At 43.3% G+C, this 19,308-nt stretch overlaps 1 protein-coding gene across 2 annotated transcripts in view; it reads left to right on the top strand.

Moving 5' to 3' along the window:
- Positions 1–19,308, top strand: part of SMS (spermine synthase) — a 164,843-nt gene that overhangs the window by 31,037 nt on the left and 114,498 nt on the right. For both annotated transcript variants that reach the window (XM_030202256.1, XM_030202255.1), the window contains one exon: positions 10,232–10,352. In XM_030202256.1, coding sequence (XP_030058116.1) covers positions 10,232–10,352 — 121 coding nt within the window. The remainder of the gene's footprint in view (positions 1–10,231; positions 10,353–19,308) is intronic.

Here is a 19,308-nt window from a genome sequence, read left to right as displayed (position 1 = left end):
CCTCTACCAACCAGTATTTTCTCAGTCATCAGCAGGTGGCAGATGATATATCCTGGATTAAAAAAAAAAAAAAAAGGTGTGTGTGTGTTGAACCTTTTGTAAACCCCTGAGCAAGAAGATGCTAGGACTAGCATTGCTGTTCCAGTAGCCTGGGGTGCTACATCTGGATGCTGTGGTTCCTTTCCATCCTCACTCATCTGATGTCCTTGAGTTGCTGGTTGCTTATTCTTTGGTCTCTCTCCACTGATCTTTGGGAGTGGGCCCTTAAATGTCCACCCAAAGGCAGACAAGGTTGTCTTAGTAGTGTGGAACTGGAACTGTTCTGAGGATAAGGAGCCATGCAGGACCTGGGGAGCAAGCCTATTGGGCAGTGTGAGCGCCCTGACAGTGCCACGGTCACCTTAAGATCAATAGCCCCTCCCGAGGGGGACGTGACACTGGAGGGTGGAGCCTAAGAGAGGGACTGGGAAGCATAAAGCTCAAGGCATAGCTAGGCCAGGGAAGGAGCAAAGGCCTATTTATTTACAACATTTGTTATACTGCTATAGCTGAGTACAGTTTACAGACTACATAGTAAAAAGTCAGAAAGGAACTACAATGTAAAATAGGAAAGCGGAAAGTAACAATAAAAGATCAAAAATTTTCTAGGTTTGAGAAGGCAAGGGTCAAAAACAGGAGGAGAGCAGACAGAAAATAAAGGAGGCGGGTGAGAAAACAGAGGGAAGCTCGGTAGTAGAGACTTGCACGGGAATGGGGTTTGCGGGAATCCTACAGAACCCGCGGGATTCCCGCAGGGACGGAAGCAGTTCCTGTGGGGTTCCCGTGGAAGTGTATGCTGCACTTGCGCCAGCCTCTCGCCTACTGAGTATCAAGTTCTTTGAGTGCTGTCTTCTCCTCCTCCTCCTTGCTTTAATAGCACAGATGCGGAAAGTCTCCATTAAGGAGGTGGTAGAGATACAAATGGTGACGAAATTCAAAAAGGCATGGGATGAACACAGAGGATTTCTATTTAGAAAATAGAAGTTCTAAACTTCAATGGCTGCATGTGTGTGGATGTGTCATGTGACACATGGTGACTCTGGCTCTGATGAACTAGGGCCGATACCGGGAGACCTGTACGGTCTATGTCTCATATATGGCAATCTGGTTTTGGATGGGCTGGAAAGGGTTGAGACAGCAACTTTAGTGGCTGGAACATGAGGACAGTTCTGGACAGACTTTTACAGTCTGTGTCCCGCAAATAGAAGATGAATAGGCTGGAGTGGGCTTTGAGGGCAACTCCAGCAGTTGGGACATAAGGATAGGGCCAGGCGGACTTCTATGGTCTATGTCCCAGAAACGCCACAGAAAGACCATAATCAAGTATATAATATAACATTCATTGTTGATTTAATCATGAATTGATAATGATTGTGACTATTGGGCAGACTGGGTGGACCGATCCGGTTTTTATCTGCTATCATTTACTATTACTATTAATCCTCTCTGCTTCCGGGCTGATGCACAGACCTCAGCTCTGACATAAGCATGAGCATCAGATGTCATCTGACCTACTGGCACATGCATGTGGTGATCTCTTAGCACACAGTGCCAGTGAATCAGAGAAGTCTTATATGTGCGCACCAGAGTGTTCCAACTTCTGTTCCTTCCTTGCCTGCAGTGCTGCGGCTCAAACCCAGAGACTGAGAGAGCTGACAGGAATTTTTTTTAATGTACCATTAAATTCTTGTAGGTGAGGACAGGTTAAATTCTTGCGGGGACGGGTAAGATTCCCCGTGGGGACGGGCGGGGATGGGTTATATTCCTACGGGGACAAATGGGGACGGGTTGGATTTCTGTCCCCATGCAACTCTCTACTCGGTAGTCTGGCTAACTAGTCACTGAAAGCATGTTGAAAAAGCCAGGTCTTTATGGCTGTTTTAAATCTAGGTAGAGATAACTCTGCATGAACATTACATAGGAGACTGTTCTATAACATGGTTCGTTCATGTCTTGCAAGTCATGGGCCAGGCAAGATAATGCGATGGTCATTGAGGGAATGCAAAACCTGAGCAGGGAATAAAGAGGGAAACAAGGTAGGGAGGAAAGCTGATACGAAAGGCTTTTAAGGCCAATAGTAGTACCTTATATTGTACTTGAAAAGTGATGGGCAACCAGTTATGTTCTTTGAGAAGGTGAGATGCATGATGTACTTGCTGGTATGGCACAGAATTCGTATAGCTGTGTTTTGCGAGGATTGTAATTTAACGATTTGTGTAACAGCAAAAAAAATTAGTGATCAATTTTGGATGTGATGAGTAAAAGGATAAGTGCATGAAAAGTGTCATGAGTGAAAAATCTGTGCACCGAATGAAGTTGCCTAAGAGTGAGTAAATAGGATTAAAAATGCCACTTGATTAAAGTCCCACTGTCGAGCAACTTTACTTGTTCTTATTTTTCTCTATAGGTCAGTGCTCGATTGGTTGTTAACAAAGTTGTAATTATTGTAATTAGATTGGATAATGGATGCTTAATTTGATTTTGTATCTCTAGAACTTGGCTACACGCAAAAGATGACCCTATTACTCTAGATATATGCCCACCTAGTTCTTCATTTACCTACATCTAAAAAAAAAATGGGAGGTGGTTTAGCTATCATCTTTAAATCCTTTATTTGAGGTAAAAAAGATCTCTGAATTTCATCTCCTAATCTGGAAATTGGTACTTGTTCTGTATATTGTGATTCTTTATTTAAACCTATCTGCCTTCTAATGTTATATCGTCCTCCTAATTGTTGGAACTTAGTTGAGGCTGATTGTACCGAATTCATCTCCAATGCATGTATTAATAATGGTAATATCATGGTTGGAGATGTTAATTTACATCTGGAAAACATTACCAACCAATACACCAAGAATTTCCTAGAATTCCTTAATGTTTGGCAATTCTCACTATTCAACAGAATGTCCTCTCATGTTAAAGGTCATCAGTTAGATATATTAGAAACTAAATTTACAGACCCGACTACTTTTTCATCTTAGATTTTCATTGGACCCCAATGCCTTGGTCAGATTACAGTGGCCTCTTTTTTTTTTTTTTTTTATTATTTTTTTTTTTTTAAATTGCACTGGAAGGAAATTGTCATTCCTTGTCATCAAGCAGATGAAGCCATTACGTATGGGTTGTGTCCATCAACCAGCAGGGGGAGATAGAGAGCACTCAACTTTTCTCAGTGTCTCATTGCCAGCTAGCTCCACTGCCTCTTCAGTATTCTCTATCTCCCCAAGCAGGGTGGCCATTGCCCCGGATTGGCCCAGGAGGCCTTGGTATGCGGACCTCCGACAGATGCTGTTGGAGGCTCCCTTTCCGTTGCCTCTGGTTCCGCACCTGTTGTCACAGGGTCTGGTGGCCATGGAGGACGCCTGCCGCTTTGGTCTTATGGCATGGCGATTGAGAGGGCGCAATTGAGAGATAAAGGCTACTCAAATAAGGTAATTTCCACTCTCCTGCAGGCCCCTAAGCGCTCCACTTCCGTGGCTTATGCCAGGATTTGGCGCCAGTTTGAAGTCTGGTGTGTTTCAAGAGCGCTTCTCTGTTGCGGGCTCCTGTCTCACCGATTCTGGACTTTTTGCAGGATGGTGTACACAAAGGCTTGGCCTATAATTCCCTGCGGGTGCAAGTGGCAGCATTGGCCTCCCTGTGTGGCAAGGTTGAAGGCATGTCCTTAGCTGCTCATCCAGATGTGGAACGGTTTCTTAGAGGGGTGCTTCGGCTCCGTCCTCCCGTGCGGGCACCTTGTCCAGCTTGGAACCTGGGGTTAGTATTGAAGGCCCTTCAGGGGGCTCCCTTTGAACCGCTTCGGTGTGCTTCAGAGAAAGATTTGACACTGAAGGCCGTCTTTTTAGTGGCCATTACCGCGGCGAGACGGGTGTCAGAGCTCCAGGCGCTGTCCTGTAGAGACCCTTTTCTGCAATTCTCAGAGTCAGGAGTCAGTTCGGGCCGTGCCTTCCTTCATGCCTAAGGTGGTTTCAGCATTTCACCTAAACCAGCCTGTTTTTCTTCCCTCCTTTGTTGAGGAGGAGTATCCAGATTCATTTGGGCAGTTGCACCTTTTGGATGTGCGCAGGACTCTGTTGCAGTATCTGCGAATTACAAATTCTTTCAGGACCTCTGATCATCTTTTTGTGCTGTTTGCAGGTCCTCGCAGAGGGTCTTCAGCGTCTAAAGCCACTATTGCCCATTGGCTCAAAGAAGCTATCTTTTCAGCATATCTGCTGTCTGGCCGGGCTCCGCCTGAAGCCTTTAAGGCACATTCCACAAGAGCGATTTCCTCTTCCTGGGCGGAAACTGGAGCATTATCTCTTCATGAGATTTGCAGTGCTGCAGCATGGGCTTCTAAGCTCTCTTTTGCCCGACATTACAGGCTGGATGTGGCTGCCAGGAGGGATGCGCGTTTTGGAGCACAGGTGCTAGCGCGTGGTGTGGCTTGTTCCCACCCTATTTAGGGATTGCTTTGTTACATCCCATACGTAATGGCTTCAACTGCTTGATGACAAGGAAGTGAAAATTAGGTTCTTACCATGATAATTTTCTTTCCTTTAGTCATAGCAGATGAAGCCATGAGCCCTCCCTGTATGATTGTCTGTATTGCAGTGATTCTGATTTTAGGTGCTGTTCTTGTTTCCTGAAGTTATATTCCTTCCTTGGGGAGTCAGAAAACAGTCTTCAGGATGCTTGTTACAGTTATAGGAGGATGAGTTCATTCCCTCCAGTTCATGTTTTGGGAGGATGAGTTTATTCCCTCCAGGAAGGATGCAAGTATTCCCTCCGTTTATACAAAGTGGAGGACAAGTTTATTCCCTCCAGGAGGATGAGTTCATTCCCTCCTTTGTTGAGTTCATGCCCTTGTTAAGGGGCCATCGTTCGCTGTGAGGAAAGTTCATGTTATTCCCATTGCGGTTTGCCATACTGCTTTGGAAGCTTCAAATACTGAAGAGGCAGTGGAGCTAGCTGGCCATGAGGTACTGAGAAAAGTTGAGTGCTCTTTATCTCCCCCTGCTGGTTGATGGACCCAACCCATACGTAATGGCTTCATCTGCTTTGACTAAAGGAAAGAAAATTATCATGGTAAGAACCTAATTTTCCCTTCCAAATCCTGAAATATGTTGCATTCCTTTAAAACTAGAGGTAAAATTGACCAATTCTGGTCCAGTGAGTCATTCAGTGCATTACTTACCTCAAACCCTTCCCTGAATTTCATTCTACAATGGAAGATATTTGTAAAGCAGTCCTTGATTTTATTGCACCTGTGACTGTCAAATTTAATCCGAAAAGGTTATCTGCTTGGTTCAGTGATGATCTTTTACAAATGAAACATAAATACAGGAGAGAGTTTGGGCTAAGGACAAATCCACTGAACAATGGATCGCTTGGAAAAAAACTTTAGAAAATCTACAAAGGTATGATTTGAAGTGAAAACCTCCTACTATTCCAAATTTCATTGATGTAGTCAACCCGAGGAAATTCTCCAATTTGTTTTAACTACTTTGTAGCTTCATTGCGTGCCCCGTAGTCCTAGTATTTTTGGAAAGAGTAAACAAATGATTCACGTCTGTCATTTCCACTCATTTTATAGACCTCTATCATATCTCCCCTCAGCTGTCTTTTCTCCAAACTGACGAGCCCTAGCTGCTCTAGCCTTTCCTCATAGGGAAGTCATCCCATCTTATTATTTTCGTCACCTTTCTCTGTACCTTTTCTAAAGGTATAAAGATTTTCAGGTCCCCCCCCCCCCCCCCCCCCCAAAAAAAAAAAAAAAAAAGATATATAGGTATTTTTGTGCAGTAAGAACTTACTTCTGGCTGTTCTTATCCTTTTTTTCAATCTTGGGTGTTTTATTTGGAATGTAAACCACATTGAATGGAATTTCTATAAATGTGTTTTAAAGCCCAACGATGATGATGAAAAGGATGTGTGCACAAGTTAATGGATCTTTTATTCTCTCTGTTTAATCTACCTTATTTTACTTCAGTGTAATTGAATCTTAGATTACTTTGTTTATTCTTCTACTTCTGGCTGCTGTGACAAGGCATTGTACGTGTTAAACTGTAATATAAAAAGAAGCAAAACCACACAAGGTGAAGGAACTAAAACCCTCTACAAAAAAAAACAGACAAAAAGGAACGAGTAGGGGGTAGATGAACCTTCCAACACTGGGTAACCTGTATAAAGTCCTTTACTACTACTACTACTAGTACTTATAATTTCTATAGCGCTACTAGACGTACGCAGTGCTGTACACTTGAACATGAAGAGACAGTCCCTGCTCGACAGAGCTTACAATCTAATTAGGACGGACAAACAGGACAAACAAGAGATAAGGGAATATTAAAGTGAGGATGATAAAATAAGGGTTCTGAACAAGTGAATAAGGGTTAGGAGTTATAAGCAGCATAAAAAAGGTGGGCTTTTAGCTTAGATTTGAAAGACGGCCAGAGATGGAGCTTGATGTACCGGCTCAGGAAGTCTATTCCAGGCATATGGTGCAGCAAGATAAAAGGAACGGAGTCTGGAGTTAGCGGTGGAGGAGAAGGGTGCAGATAAGAGAGATTTACCCAGTGAATGGAGTTCCCGGGGAGGAATGTAGGGGAAGATAAGAGTGTAGAGGTACTGAGGAGATGCAGAGTGAATGCACTTATAGGTCAATAAGAGGAGTTTGAACTGTATGCAGAAACGGATAGGAAGCCAATGAAGTGACATGAGGAGAGGGCTAATATGAGCATAACGACACTGGCGGAATAAGAGTGTGGATGAGGGTTCTGGTAGTGTGCTCAGAAAGGAAAGAGCAAATTTTGCTGATGATATAGAGAAAGAAATGACAGGTTTTAGCGGTCTGCTGAATATGTGCAGAGAAGGAGAGGGAGGAGTCGAAGATGACCCCAAGGTTATAAGCTGATGAGACAGGAAGAATGAGTGTTATCCACAGAAATGGAGAATGGGGGAGGAGGAGAGGTTGGTTTAGGGGGAAAGATAAGAAGCTCAGTCTTGGTCACGTTTAGTTTCAGGTGGCGCTGAGACATCCAGGCAGCAATGTAAGATGGCTGATACTTTGGCCTGGATTTTGGCTGAGATTTCTGGTGTGGAGAGGTAGATATATAAAGTATAGAGGCTTAACTTGATTAGACTCAACATTGTGCCATATTTCGGCGTGTCCGCCTTTGTCAGTCTATGCATAACAACATGAAAAAACATATATACCCTCAAGGGAAAAGGAGTTTGTCATAAAGGAATTACATGTCTACGCAGAAGGTCTAAAAACAGTGTTGAAACAAATTCAAGAATGCACATGTAAACAATTAGTCATACGAAAATATATATATTCAAATGACAGATTGTGTATATCAAAAAGCAGATGATATAAAACTTAAAATAATGATTGCAAATACATCAAAAGCAAAAGTCAAATGTAAAATAAAGATAGATATATACACAAAAACATTAAAGAACACAACCAAATAATAAAATATAAAAACATTTAAGTTATATTTAAAGATATAAATCACAGTGCAAAAATCTTTAAAATAAAAAAAGTGCAGGTCAAGAAGTAGTATACTGATGAAGGGACAGAAGCAATATGGCTGACCTTGTGAATCTAAGCCCAGTGCACGGAGAGAGCAGTCAAAAAAGATCACCTAACATAAAAATGCAGAAGCACAATACTATATATAAGAAAATATGAAAACAATATGTAAAAGATATATATAAAATAGTGAGCGAGATGCATGATTAATCTAAAAAAGAAATGCATTAATAGACTAAGATATGACATGAGACAAGGCAAGGGAGAATAGGTAGGTAAATATTGTTTAGTGCCATGGAACAGAAACAAAGTGCTCAATATAGAGTGCGCTTGAAACATTAAAAGGATGAGTCCTAGGAAGTACAAAACTGTGTGTGAAAAACAGTAGTGGAGTGGAGACAGTAGTTAAATGCAGACAAAACTAAGACATGTGCATGTAGCGTTTAGCTACTCATTTTCTTTCCAGTGTATTTTTTTTTCCTTTTTCTTTTTTAGGAGCTCTTTTTTTTTTTTTTTTTACTTCTTGTACTTGGGACATTTGTCAGCATATTTCTTTATATTTAGGGAAATGGGACTTGATATACCGCTTTTCTGAGGTTTTTGCAACTACATTTAATGCGGTTTACATATATTCAAGTACTTATTTTGTACCTGGGGCAATGGAGGGTTAAGTGACTTGCCCAGAGTCACAAGGAGCTGCAGTGGAAATTGAACTCAGTTCCCCAGGATCAAAGTCCGCTGCACTAACCACTAGGCTACTCCTTTCTCTTTTCACGCTGCTGTGTTTGTCCCTCATTCTGTTTTTTTCCTGTGCCCTCTCTTATCCTCTGAGTGCACCTGTCTTAGTTTATCTCCCCCCCCCCCCCCCCCCCCACACACACACTTTTACTAAGCTGTTCTAGTGGCTTCGGTGTGCTAATTCCAACACAGCCCATTCACTTTGAATGGGCTTTGTCGGCATTGCTGCGCAGGTTAGTAAACAAGGGAGTTAGTCTGCATTTAAGTACCGTCTCCACTCCATATTTATATCCCAGATTTCTGTAAAAGATTTAATTGAGCCATTTATATCCAACATTGTCCAAAACAAGTTCGGGTTCAGTGGACCTAACAGGAAACAATTACTAAAGTGCAATGCAAGTAATGTGAATATACACAAGAAATGGACAATTCCCTCCCCCCCCCCCCCCCCCCAAAAAAAAAAAAAAAAAAAAAAATGGCCAAGGAGTTTCCTTTCACTCAATACCAAGAGATTGGACCTAAATTTAATGTGTTCATTTTTCCTTAAATACAGTTTAAGTCTGAAAACTTCTTCTCTTTAAAGCAACAAGCTTGCATGTGGCACTCTACAGTTTCAGTACAATGGGACACTTAATAATAATAATAAGGACCTCAAATACATGGTACAATCCATACTGGGATTCAATAAAACTAAACTCTCTCATAGTTCATTTGTAGTTGAATTGGCTGTGAAAAAGCTAAAAAAAAAAAAAAAATGCAGGAATCACTCCTGTATCCTCCTGGAAAGAATCTGAATCTCCTAGACCAGTGGTTCTTAAATTTGTGCTGGGGGTCCACCAGCCAGTTGGGTTTTCAAGATATCTCTAAGGATTATGCATATCACAAGTATCCCTCTTCCACTCTAGTTACAATATCAAATATCACCTATCTAGTAACTACCTCACATTAATTAGAAAATTTCTTTATTGAAAACATTCAGTTACAAAGTAATATAAAACCCATCACTCCACTTCATTCTCCCCAATCATTCATTCCACAATCTCACTGTCTTCCTTCATGTGGGTTCTCACAACCCCCGGAACTATAGAAACATGTAATGTTGCTCTTAAAACATTCCATATGCAGTATATTTCCACAAACAGTCGTGGTCTATTTTCATTTCTCCAAAATGTTCACATCCGTAGTTATCTAATAATTGTCCAACATTACTCAAATGCTTTCACAGTGATGTCCACTTATTCAAAGAGAATGATGACCAAAAAAAAAAAAAAAATGCTGTAAGTAACAAAGAACACAGGGGGTTGGGGGGGGGGGGGGGGGGGAGAACATTTTTTGACCTGCACAAACATGTTGAACAGGTTGCTCTTATACATTGGAATAATCCTATCAGATTCTAGGTCAAGCCTCAGATGGGAATTGTCTGTTGCATGCAGTCAAACCGGCAGGTTATAAAGTTCCTTACCTGTAACAGATGTTGTCTGTAGACAGATGAATTAGATAACTCTAGTGCAGGTGGAAGGGGATTAACTTTAAGCTTTAAACTGTGGAGACCATGGGTACTGCTGTACTCAGGAAGTCTGAGCTTTGGAAGTTCTGATCTCGTGCCCTTGGATTGACATCACCAACTTGTATGCCTTATTAATTCTGCTGTCAGTGGAGAACTGTACAGGTAAGTAAATTTGCTGTGTTTTATATTACAGTATTTATTGTGACCTGCTTAGAGAGTTTTTCAAAACAGATAAGTAGCCGTCGCCTGGCCCAGGTTGGTTGATTCAGAATGGAGTATTTTTGGTTTCTGGGGCGGTTTTTGAATAGTCATAGTCTTTGCATTCATTAAGCGTATGGAATTTTAATAAAGGAAAACATTCATGCTTGGGGACTTTCATCTATTCAAATGTTTTGAGTAATGCAGTTTGTCTCTCTCAATTTTTCCAGCTGATGGTAATGCCATTCTTAAAGGGCTGCAGCCCGTTTTTCAAGAGCTGGAAATGACAGAAGCCGTTTATAGCTGGGAAGATCAAGGCTACTTGGCAACCTACATCAACAAAAGCGGCAGGTAGGAGACCTGCAACATCTGTTCACATTTCTACTGGTTGTCAATGTAGGTTATTGTGGTTTGGTTTTCTTTTGACCAGTGCAGCATGTGCAAAGAGTGGGGAAAACAATAACAACATATAAGCTTCTACAGCCCCTGAAAGATTCTGAGAAGCAAAATATATGTATATAAGAATGGTTTGTTGCTTGGCGAGAGATGTTTTCATCTGCCCAGACAGAGAGGCCTGATCAGTTCTGATAATCCCTGAGAGTTGATGTTGCAAAAATATAGTATTGTATCCCCTCAGGGGAATTTCCTGATGAATCAAGAAACTTAGGGGCTGTGACTGTCTACCAGCAGGTGGAGATAGAGAACACTGAATTGAACTCTGTGTTATAGGATGGAATGCTCCTTGACCAGTCAGTATTCTCTGACTCCAGCAGGCGGATGGATGTTTTTTTGCACAGGCTCCCCTGGCTTTATCTGTTTTCAGCTCCTGTTCTAGAGTTTCTAGTTCATTGGAGCTTGGGCACGTTCTGGCTAAGTGGTGTCAACTTTAGGGGGTACACCTGGTGACGCCAGGTCCCTCCCCTGTCCCTGACCCCTCTCTAGCCTCTTCCATCCTTCTCCTTCCTCACACAACTGCAAAAAAATCCTCAAAATTTAAGTGGGTAGTAGCACTTCCCTGGTGCTTGTGGGCTGTTCCAGAGAGAGTGACATCTGTTCCTGTCCTTCACACAGCATTTTCTTCTCTGGGTGATGGCTGCGGTGGTAGCAGAGGGGAGTGTGTCTTTGTTTTCCTTCGGACTCGCGTGTGGTTGCAGTTTCATTTTAGATTTCATGTCTGCAGAGCTGGTTAAACACTGCTTCTGCTGAGATCAACGCTGGGGGTCTACCCGGGGGGTTGTTTGGGCTCTGAGGCTGTAGAGGACTCAAGCGGCGATGTTGGCCTGTTGGGTTTCTCATGCAAAAGATGCAAGGCTGTCTTCTTCTCAGTCAGCTGCTGTATTGGTGGCCATTTTGAATCACTGTGGTCTGATCCCACAGTGTCTGGGACTGTGCTACCGCTAGCATCTACTGAGAATTTTACTCAATCGACCTCGTGAGTGTATCACACTTCAGGCAGTTCCTTTATGGGGGAGAGGCTGAACAACCGGTTTCCCCGGAGGTGTTGATGCTCCTCTACAAGTCGTTGATTAGGCCCCACTTTTGGAGTATTGTGTTCAGTTTTGGAGGCTGTATCTAGCTAAGGATGTAAAAAGACTGGAAGTGGTGCAAAGAAAAGCTATGAAAATGGTATGGAATTTACATTGCAAACCCTACGAGGAGAGACTTGCCGACCTAGACATGTATACTTTGGAGGAAAGGAGAAACTGGGGTGACATACAGACATTCAAATATTTGAAAGGTATTAATCCACGAACAGACCTTTTCTGGAGACAGGAAGGCGGTAGAACTAGAGGACATGAATTGAGGTTGAAGTGGGGCAGACTCAGGAGTAATGTCAGGAAGTATTTTTTCACGGAGAATGGTGGTGGATACGTGGAATGCCCTCCTACGGGAGGTGGTAAAGATGAAAACGGTAATGAAATTCAAATATGCATGGGATAAACACAAAGGAATCCTGCTTAGAAGGAATGGATCCACGGAATCTTAGCAGAGATTGAGTGGCGATGCTGGTAATTGGGAAGTGAAACCGGTGCTGGGCAGATTTCTACGGTCTATGCCCTGATCGTGACTGAATAGATAGGGTTGGGCTTGAGTGTAAATTGTAAGGGGTTTCGACATTAGCTTCAGAAGTTTTAGTACAAGAAGAGTGCTGGGCAGACTTGTATGGTCTGTGCCCTGAGAATGGCAAGGACAAATCAAACTCTGGTATATAAAGTATCGCATATCAAGTACATAAGTAATGCCATACTGGGAAAAGACCAAGGGTCCATCGAGCCCAGCATCTTGTCCATGACAGCGGCCAATCCAGGCCAAGGGCACCTGGCAAGCTTCCCAAACGTACAAACATTCTATACATGTTATTCCTGGGATTTTGGATTTTTCCAAGTCCGTTTAGTAGCGGTTTATGGACTTGTCCTTTAGGAAACCGTCCAACCCCTTTTTAAACTCTGCTAAGCTAACCGCCTTCACCACATTTTCCGGCAATGAATTCCAGAGTTTAATTACACATTGGGTGAAGAAAAGATTTCTCCGATTTGTTTTAAATTTACTACACTGTAGTTTAATCGCATGCCCCCTAGTTCTAGTATTTTTGGAAAGCGTGAACAGACGCTTCACATCCACCCGTTCCACTCCACTCATTATTTTATATACCTCTATCATGTCTTCCCTCAGCCGTCTCTTCTCCAAGCTGAATAGCCCTAGCCTCCTTAGTCTTTCTTCATAGGAAAGTCGTCCCATCCCCGCTATCATTTTAGTCGCCCTTCGCTGCACCTTTTCCAATTCTACTATATCTTTCTTGAGATGCGGCGACCAGAATTGAACAGAAGTAAAATGAGTTATTCTTGTTGGGCAGACTGGATGGACTGTACAGGTCTTTATCTGCCTTCACTTACTATGTTACTATGTATGTAGTGGAGGGGGGAGTACCAGTTCATGTACTCTGACAACATGACAACGGTGGCTTACATCAACAGATAGAGCTGCACTCGCAGTCCCTCCTTGGCAAATGAGGTGGAATTGCTTCTGCGGTGAGCAGAGTCTCACCTGCAACATATATTTTGGTGGAGCATTGAATGTTCAGGCGGACTATCTGAGCCGGAACACCTTGGATCCAGGGGAATGGGAACTGTCAGCAACAGCTTTTCAGTTGGTCACCCAAAAGTGGGGGACACCGGTTCTAGATTTTATGGTGACCCTCCGCAATGCCAAAGTTCCCAGGCTCTTCAGCAGAAAAAAAGTGCAGATCCGAGGGCATTGTTCACCCAGAAGTGGGAGGGCGTTGTTCACCCAGAAGTGGGGGGCATTGGTTCTGGATCTTATGGCGACATGCCGCAATGCCAAAGGCTCTTCAGAAAAAATTGCGGATCCCAGGGCGTAGATGCTCTGCTTGAATCGTGGCCAGTGTCTGGGCTGCAATGTCTTTCTCCTGTGGTTGATGATAGAGTGCACTCTGCACGGGTTTGTTGTCACCAGGGCCTGGTGATTCTGATCGCTCAGAATTGGCCCAGGAGGCTGTGGTACGTGGATCTAGTCAGTCTGTTGGTGGACAAGCTATTTTGGCTTCCCAGCCTTCTCTCAGGGTCCTCTTCTAATGGAGGATCCCTTCCTCTTTGGTCATACAGCCTGGCTGTTGAGTGGCAAAATTGAGGAAGAAGGGTTATTTGAAGGCTGTGATTATTACTCTTCTTCCAGCAAAGAAGTGTTCTACTTCAGCGACTTACACTCTGGTTTGGCGTGTGTTTGAACCGACACAAAAACTTAGGAGCCGGTGGCCGAGACCTTTGCCAGCCGCTTGCTCCCTCCTGCCATTGTGTCCACTGAAATGCGGTGGGTGGGGGCAGAATCTCTTCTGTGGTCTACTACAGCCCACTTAGGGCAGGGGTTCTCAACCCAGTCCTCTGTGCACATCCATCCAGTCAGGCTTTCAGGCTATCCACAATGAATATGGATGAGATAATTGCATTCATGGCCTCCTTTGTATGTGAGTCTATCTCATGCATATTCATTGTGAATATCCTGAAAAACCTAACTTGCTAGATGTGGTCCAAGGAATGGGTTGATAACTATTTTAGGGTTACGTCTACAAAGGTTGTTTTCTCATAGCTTATCCAAGTAACAAGAACGCTCAGTAAATCAGGCTCGTAAAGCACCCAGTCTTGTGCCCCCCCCCCCCCCCCCAGTCCTGGCATCATCCATTCCTCCCCACCAGTATCCCTCTGCTATCCCTTCATCTTTTTTTTCTGCATTAAAATGGGCCATCCAGTCTAGCCCTCTCCACCCAGCAAGCCAGTCAGCCGTGTCCCCCAACCTGTATCTTAGTCGATGATGTAATTGAAGGAGTCAATGTGCCAGGGCTGTCCCCTTAACTATGGAAAAGTCTTTGGTCTTGTCCTGGGCACGTGAGGTTAGTTTACCTTCCTGTGTACCAGTGTTGGCATGGGTCAGCAAAAATTAGCAAGAACACTGCCGTGTACTGGAGCTGGTCATAGCCCTTCTCTCTTCTGTCAGGGCCTTACTTGAAGGGAGAAAAGAAATTGGCAGGCAGAGGCATTCCACGTGTTACCAAAGAAAACCCCCCCCAGGCAGTAGATCAAACAGGTACCAGACTAGTAGAGATCTGGTCCCCCATCCCCTAATGGTCAATTTGGCATCAGCTTTTGAACTGATGAGCTGACCTGGCCTATTGTACCCACCGGACCAACTGACGCTTCACCCTGCCCTTGCCGCTGGGTTCTTCAATAGCCTACAAGCACCAGAGCTATGTGGCCTTCTCTTCAAAAGCTGCAAAAACCAAAACTAGAAAACTTACTACTCACAAAGCTGCCCAGTACAAGGCAGCCTGTGGGCCTTCAAAATTAAAAAATAAGAGCCATGGCAACAATACAGGCTCTAAATCATCCTTAGGAGCCGAAGGGAAAAAAAAAACCATAGTAGTAATGGAGCTCCTGGGAGACTTTGCTCCAGGGCTCCTCTTGCAGCAAACAGTCTCGCATTGTCTCCTAGGATTTGCTCAACCCTGGCTTATAGGAACCATTACTTTGTAAACTGTATACAGTGGTGGAAATAAGTATTTGATCCCTTGCTGATTTTGTAAGTTTGCCCACTGACAAAGACATGAGCAGCCCATAATTGAAGGGTAGGTTATTAGTAACAGTGAGAGATAGCACATCACAAATTAAATCCGGAAAATCACATTGTGGAAAGTATATGAATTTATTTGCATTCTGCAGAGGGAAATAAGTATTTAATCCCTCTGACAAACAAGACCTAATACTTGGTGGCAAAACCCTTGTTGGCAAGCACAGCGGTCAGACGTCTTCTGTAGTTGATGATGAGGTTTGCACACATGTCAGGAGGAATTTTGGTCCACTCCTCTTTGCAGATCATCTCTAAATCATTAAGAGTTCTGGGCTGTCGCTTGGCAACTCGCAGCTTCAGCTCCCTCCATAAGTTTTCAATGGGATTAAGGTCTGGTGACTGGCTAGGCCACTCCATGACCCTAATGTGCTTCTTCCTGAGCCACTCCTTTGTTGCCTTGGCTGTATGTTTTGGGTCATTGTCGTGCTGGAAGACCCAGCCACGACCCATTTTTAAGGCCCTGGCGGAGGGAAGGAGGTTGTCACTCAGAATTGTACGGTACATGGCCCCATCCATTCTCCCATTGATGCGGTGAAGTAGTCCTGTGCCCTTAGCAGAGAAACACCCCCAAAACATAACATTTCCACCTCCATGCTTGACAGTGGGGACGGTGTTCTTTGGGTCATAGGCAGCATTTCTCTTCCTCCAAACACGGCGAGTTGAGTTCATGCCAAAGAGCTCAATTTTTGTCTCATCTGACCACAGCACCTTCTCCCAATCACTCTCGGCATCATCCAGGTGTTCACTGGCAAACTTCAGACGGGCCGTCACATGTGCCTTCCGGAGCAGGGGGACCTTGCGGGCACTGCAGGATTGCAATCCGTTATGTCGTAATGTGTTACCAATGGTTTTCGTGGTGACAGTGGTCCCAGCTGCCTTGAGATCATTGACAAGTTCCCCCCTTGTAGTTGTAGGCTGATTTCTAACCTTCCTCATGATCAAGGATACCCCACGAGGTGAGATTTTGCGTGGAGCCCCAGATCTTTGTCGATTGACAGTCATTTTGTACTTCTTCCATTTTCTTACTATGGCACCAACAGTTGTCTCCTTCTCGCCCAGCGTCTTACTGATGGTTTTGTAGCCCATTCCAGCCTTGTGCAGGTGTATGATCTTGTCCCTGACATCCTTAGACAGCTCCTTGCTCTTGGCCATTTTGTAGAGGTTAGAGTCTGACTGATTCACTGAGTCTGTGGACAGGTGTCTTTCATACAGGTGACCATTGCCGACAGCTGTCTGTCATGCAGGTAACGAGTTGATTTAGAGCATCTACCTGGTCTGTAGGGGCCAGATCTCTTACTGGTTGGTGGGGGATCAAATACTTATTTCCCTCTGCAGAATGCAAATAAATTCATATACTTTCCACAATGTGATTTTCCGGATTTAATTTGTGATGTGCTATCTCTCACTGTTACCAATAACCTACCCTTCAATTATGGGCTGCTCATGTCTTTGTCAGTGGGCAAACTTACAAAATCAGCAAGGGATCAAATACTTATTTCCACCACTGTAAATGATATATTTCCCTTTTTAGCTATGGTGTGTGTTTTGTGGGGGTAGGGAAGGGTTTAAATCTGTATTTCAAAAATCGCAGTTTCTTTTACCGTCATCTTTGTGTTGCATTTTGCATTAAACAAGCAGTAACACTAAATTGGGGTTTGGGGAAGGGCAGTGTGTTTAGTGTTTCAACATGCCTATCTCATGCTGAAGATGTAGTCCTGCCTTTGGCATGAGTACATTCTTTGTTACTTGTGGAAATTTTTTAATGCATAACTTGTTAGCCTCTTTAATTTTCATTATTTACTCCGGGGGAAATCACAAAAAAATGGTGAATTCTGCAAACTTCTGCACGCTTCATTTGTATTTTTTGTGCAGAATTCCCCTATTATAAGGGCTGGCACCTTCCCCAGGCATAAAATACCCTCCACCCTGGTTTTCCATGTGCTTTCTTGCAGACATCCACTCCATTCCAATGATGTATGCACACACCTCATCCACCTTTTTTTCAGTTCCCCCCCCCCCCCCCTGCACACACACTTCATCCACTTTTCCAGCCAACCCAAGCACTCACACCCCATCCATATGTTTTCCAGTCCTCCCTGCACCCACTCTCCATCCACATTTTTTCCCAGCCCCCCTCCCTGCATCTACTTGCCAGCTCCATATTCTTCCAGAAACACCCCTCCCCCTACACACTCACCTGTCCAGTACTAGAGGAGGAGGAAGAGGAGCCGCAGAGCCGCAGGTCAGGCTGCTCCTCTGCCATCTTCGGGCCACCGTGCAGCCGCATGGCTTAAAGGAACCGCTGAGGCAGCAGAGAAGGATAAAGGAGCCATAGTAGCAGAGGAGGAAGCAGCTTGACTTGCAGCTGTGCAGCTCCTCCTCCAGACCAGCGAGTGTGGAGGGAGGGATGGAGTCATGGAGTCACTTTATGGATGCCAGTATCTGTGCCTGCAAAGGCAGAGTGCATAGAATTCTGCATGGGAAAGGCAGAATTCTGCAGTCTGTGGAGGGGGGACGAATTCTGCACAAATTCTACATTGCGCAGGAGTGCAGAATTCCCCCAGGAGATTTCCATATATTGAACCTCCAATGTATGCAAATCTATCTCATGCATATTTATTATGACCGTCCTGAAAACATGACTGGATAGGTGTTTTCCCCAGGATAGGGCTGGGAAACACGGCTATATATAAGGACCAAGGTTTTTTCTTTCCTGTTGCTAGGTATCACTAGTATTCCCAGCTCACCTTGTAAATGCTTCATGTAACCACATATGTTGGATTTTCTTCCATGGATAGTTCAGTCTGTGTCTAACCTCATTCCATTAATGTTGTTTTATTTTCTCTCTGGAAACATGCAAGAGATTAAGCTGCAAAAAAGGAACATTCTGTTATAATTGTGCCAGGTTGTGATAGTGCTCAGTAAATTAATTACCTCTTTGGGTTCATGTGTTTCCAAATGGAATGTATCTAGACTTACCAGTAGGTAGGGTGCCTTTGCCAGCAGGCATTAGTGTCTCCAGGTTGAAAAGTGAGGTTGAGGCTCCAAATGCCCTTTTGACTTGACAGAGTTTAAAAAGGGGTTGGACGGTTTCCTAAAGGACAAGTCCATAGACCACTACTGAATGGACTTGGGAAAAATCCACAATTTTGGGAATAATTTGTATAAAATGTTTGTATGATTGGGTAGCTTGCCAGGTGCCCTTGACCTGGATTGGCCGCTGTCGGGGACAGGATGCTGGGCTCGATGGACCTTTGGTCTTTTCCCAGTATGGCGTTACTTATGTACTTATGACTTAGTTTAAGAACCTAATTTCAACCTTAATTTACAAATTGTACAAAGTGGATTATGCTTGTGCCCTAGTTTCACTGTTTATAAAAAAAATTTTTATATTGCTTTCCCGGAACAACTATTGAAAGTGGTTTACAAAACATAAGAACAGAAATTGCGTAAAGCAGAAAAACAATAAAAGTACAATGAAACCACTCAATAAAACAAAAATATAAATAGATACAAAGAAGCTTGTAAAGATGAGAACAAGCCATCTGTTCTTCAGTGAAGGAGGCATAGGGTAAGATCCTGGGAAAAGAATAAATTTTCAGTTTCTTTCAAATGTTGTAAGATTTAATTCAGATGTATTTCAAGGGGGAGAGACTTTTCACATCCTTGGTGCTGCTAATGAGAAGGCTGTGCTTGCCAACAATCCTGTCCCATAACCTTGATAGGAGTGTCTAATGCAGTGGTTCTTAACCTTTCTTCTGTTGTGACACACCTGACAGACAATGTTCATATGTGTGACAGTGAACACTAGAACTCACAGCTGAGTCAAAAAAAAAAAAAAAACCCCTCCTAAATATAAATATTTCATTGTTAAAAATGATGAAATATAAATATAAAATATTCTTAAACAGAATTTACTTTAATTTTAACAGTTTATAAAGCAGTTATTACATTACATTTTTTCAAAGAAGTTTTGATCTTCATTTTATCAATGAGAAATCTGGGACTGGTGAGTTTTATGCAGTTTTTCCATATTGCATGATAAGTAGTAGTAGTGTATAGTAGGCAAATTCTTAATAATCTGTCAAGTCAAGAACACTTATCCATTCTACAGTCTATACAGCCTTTCATACAAAATCAATATATTTTCAAATTCTGGTAGTTAACA

The sequence above is a fragment of the Microcaecilia unicolor genome, chromosome 4, assembly GCF_901765095.1.
Source record: "Microcaecilia unicolor chromosome 4, aMicUni1.1, whole genome shotgun sequence".
In the NCBI taxonomy this organism is placed as follows: Eukaryota; Metazoa; Chordata; class Amphibia; order Gymnophiona; family Siphonopidae; genus Microcaecilia; species Microcaecilia unicolor.
This window is presented reverse-complemented; position numbering and strand designations above follow the sequence as displayed.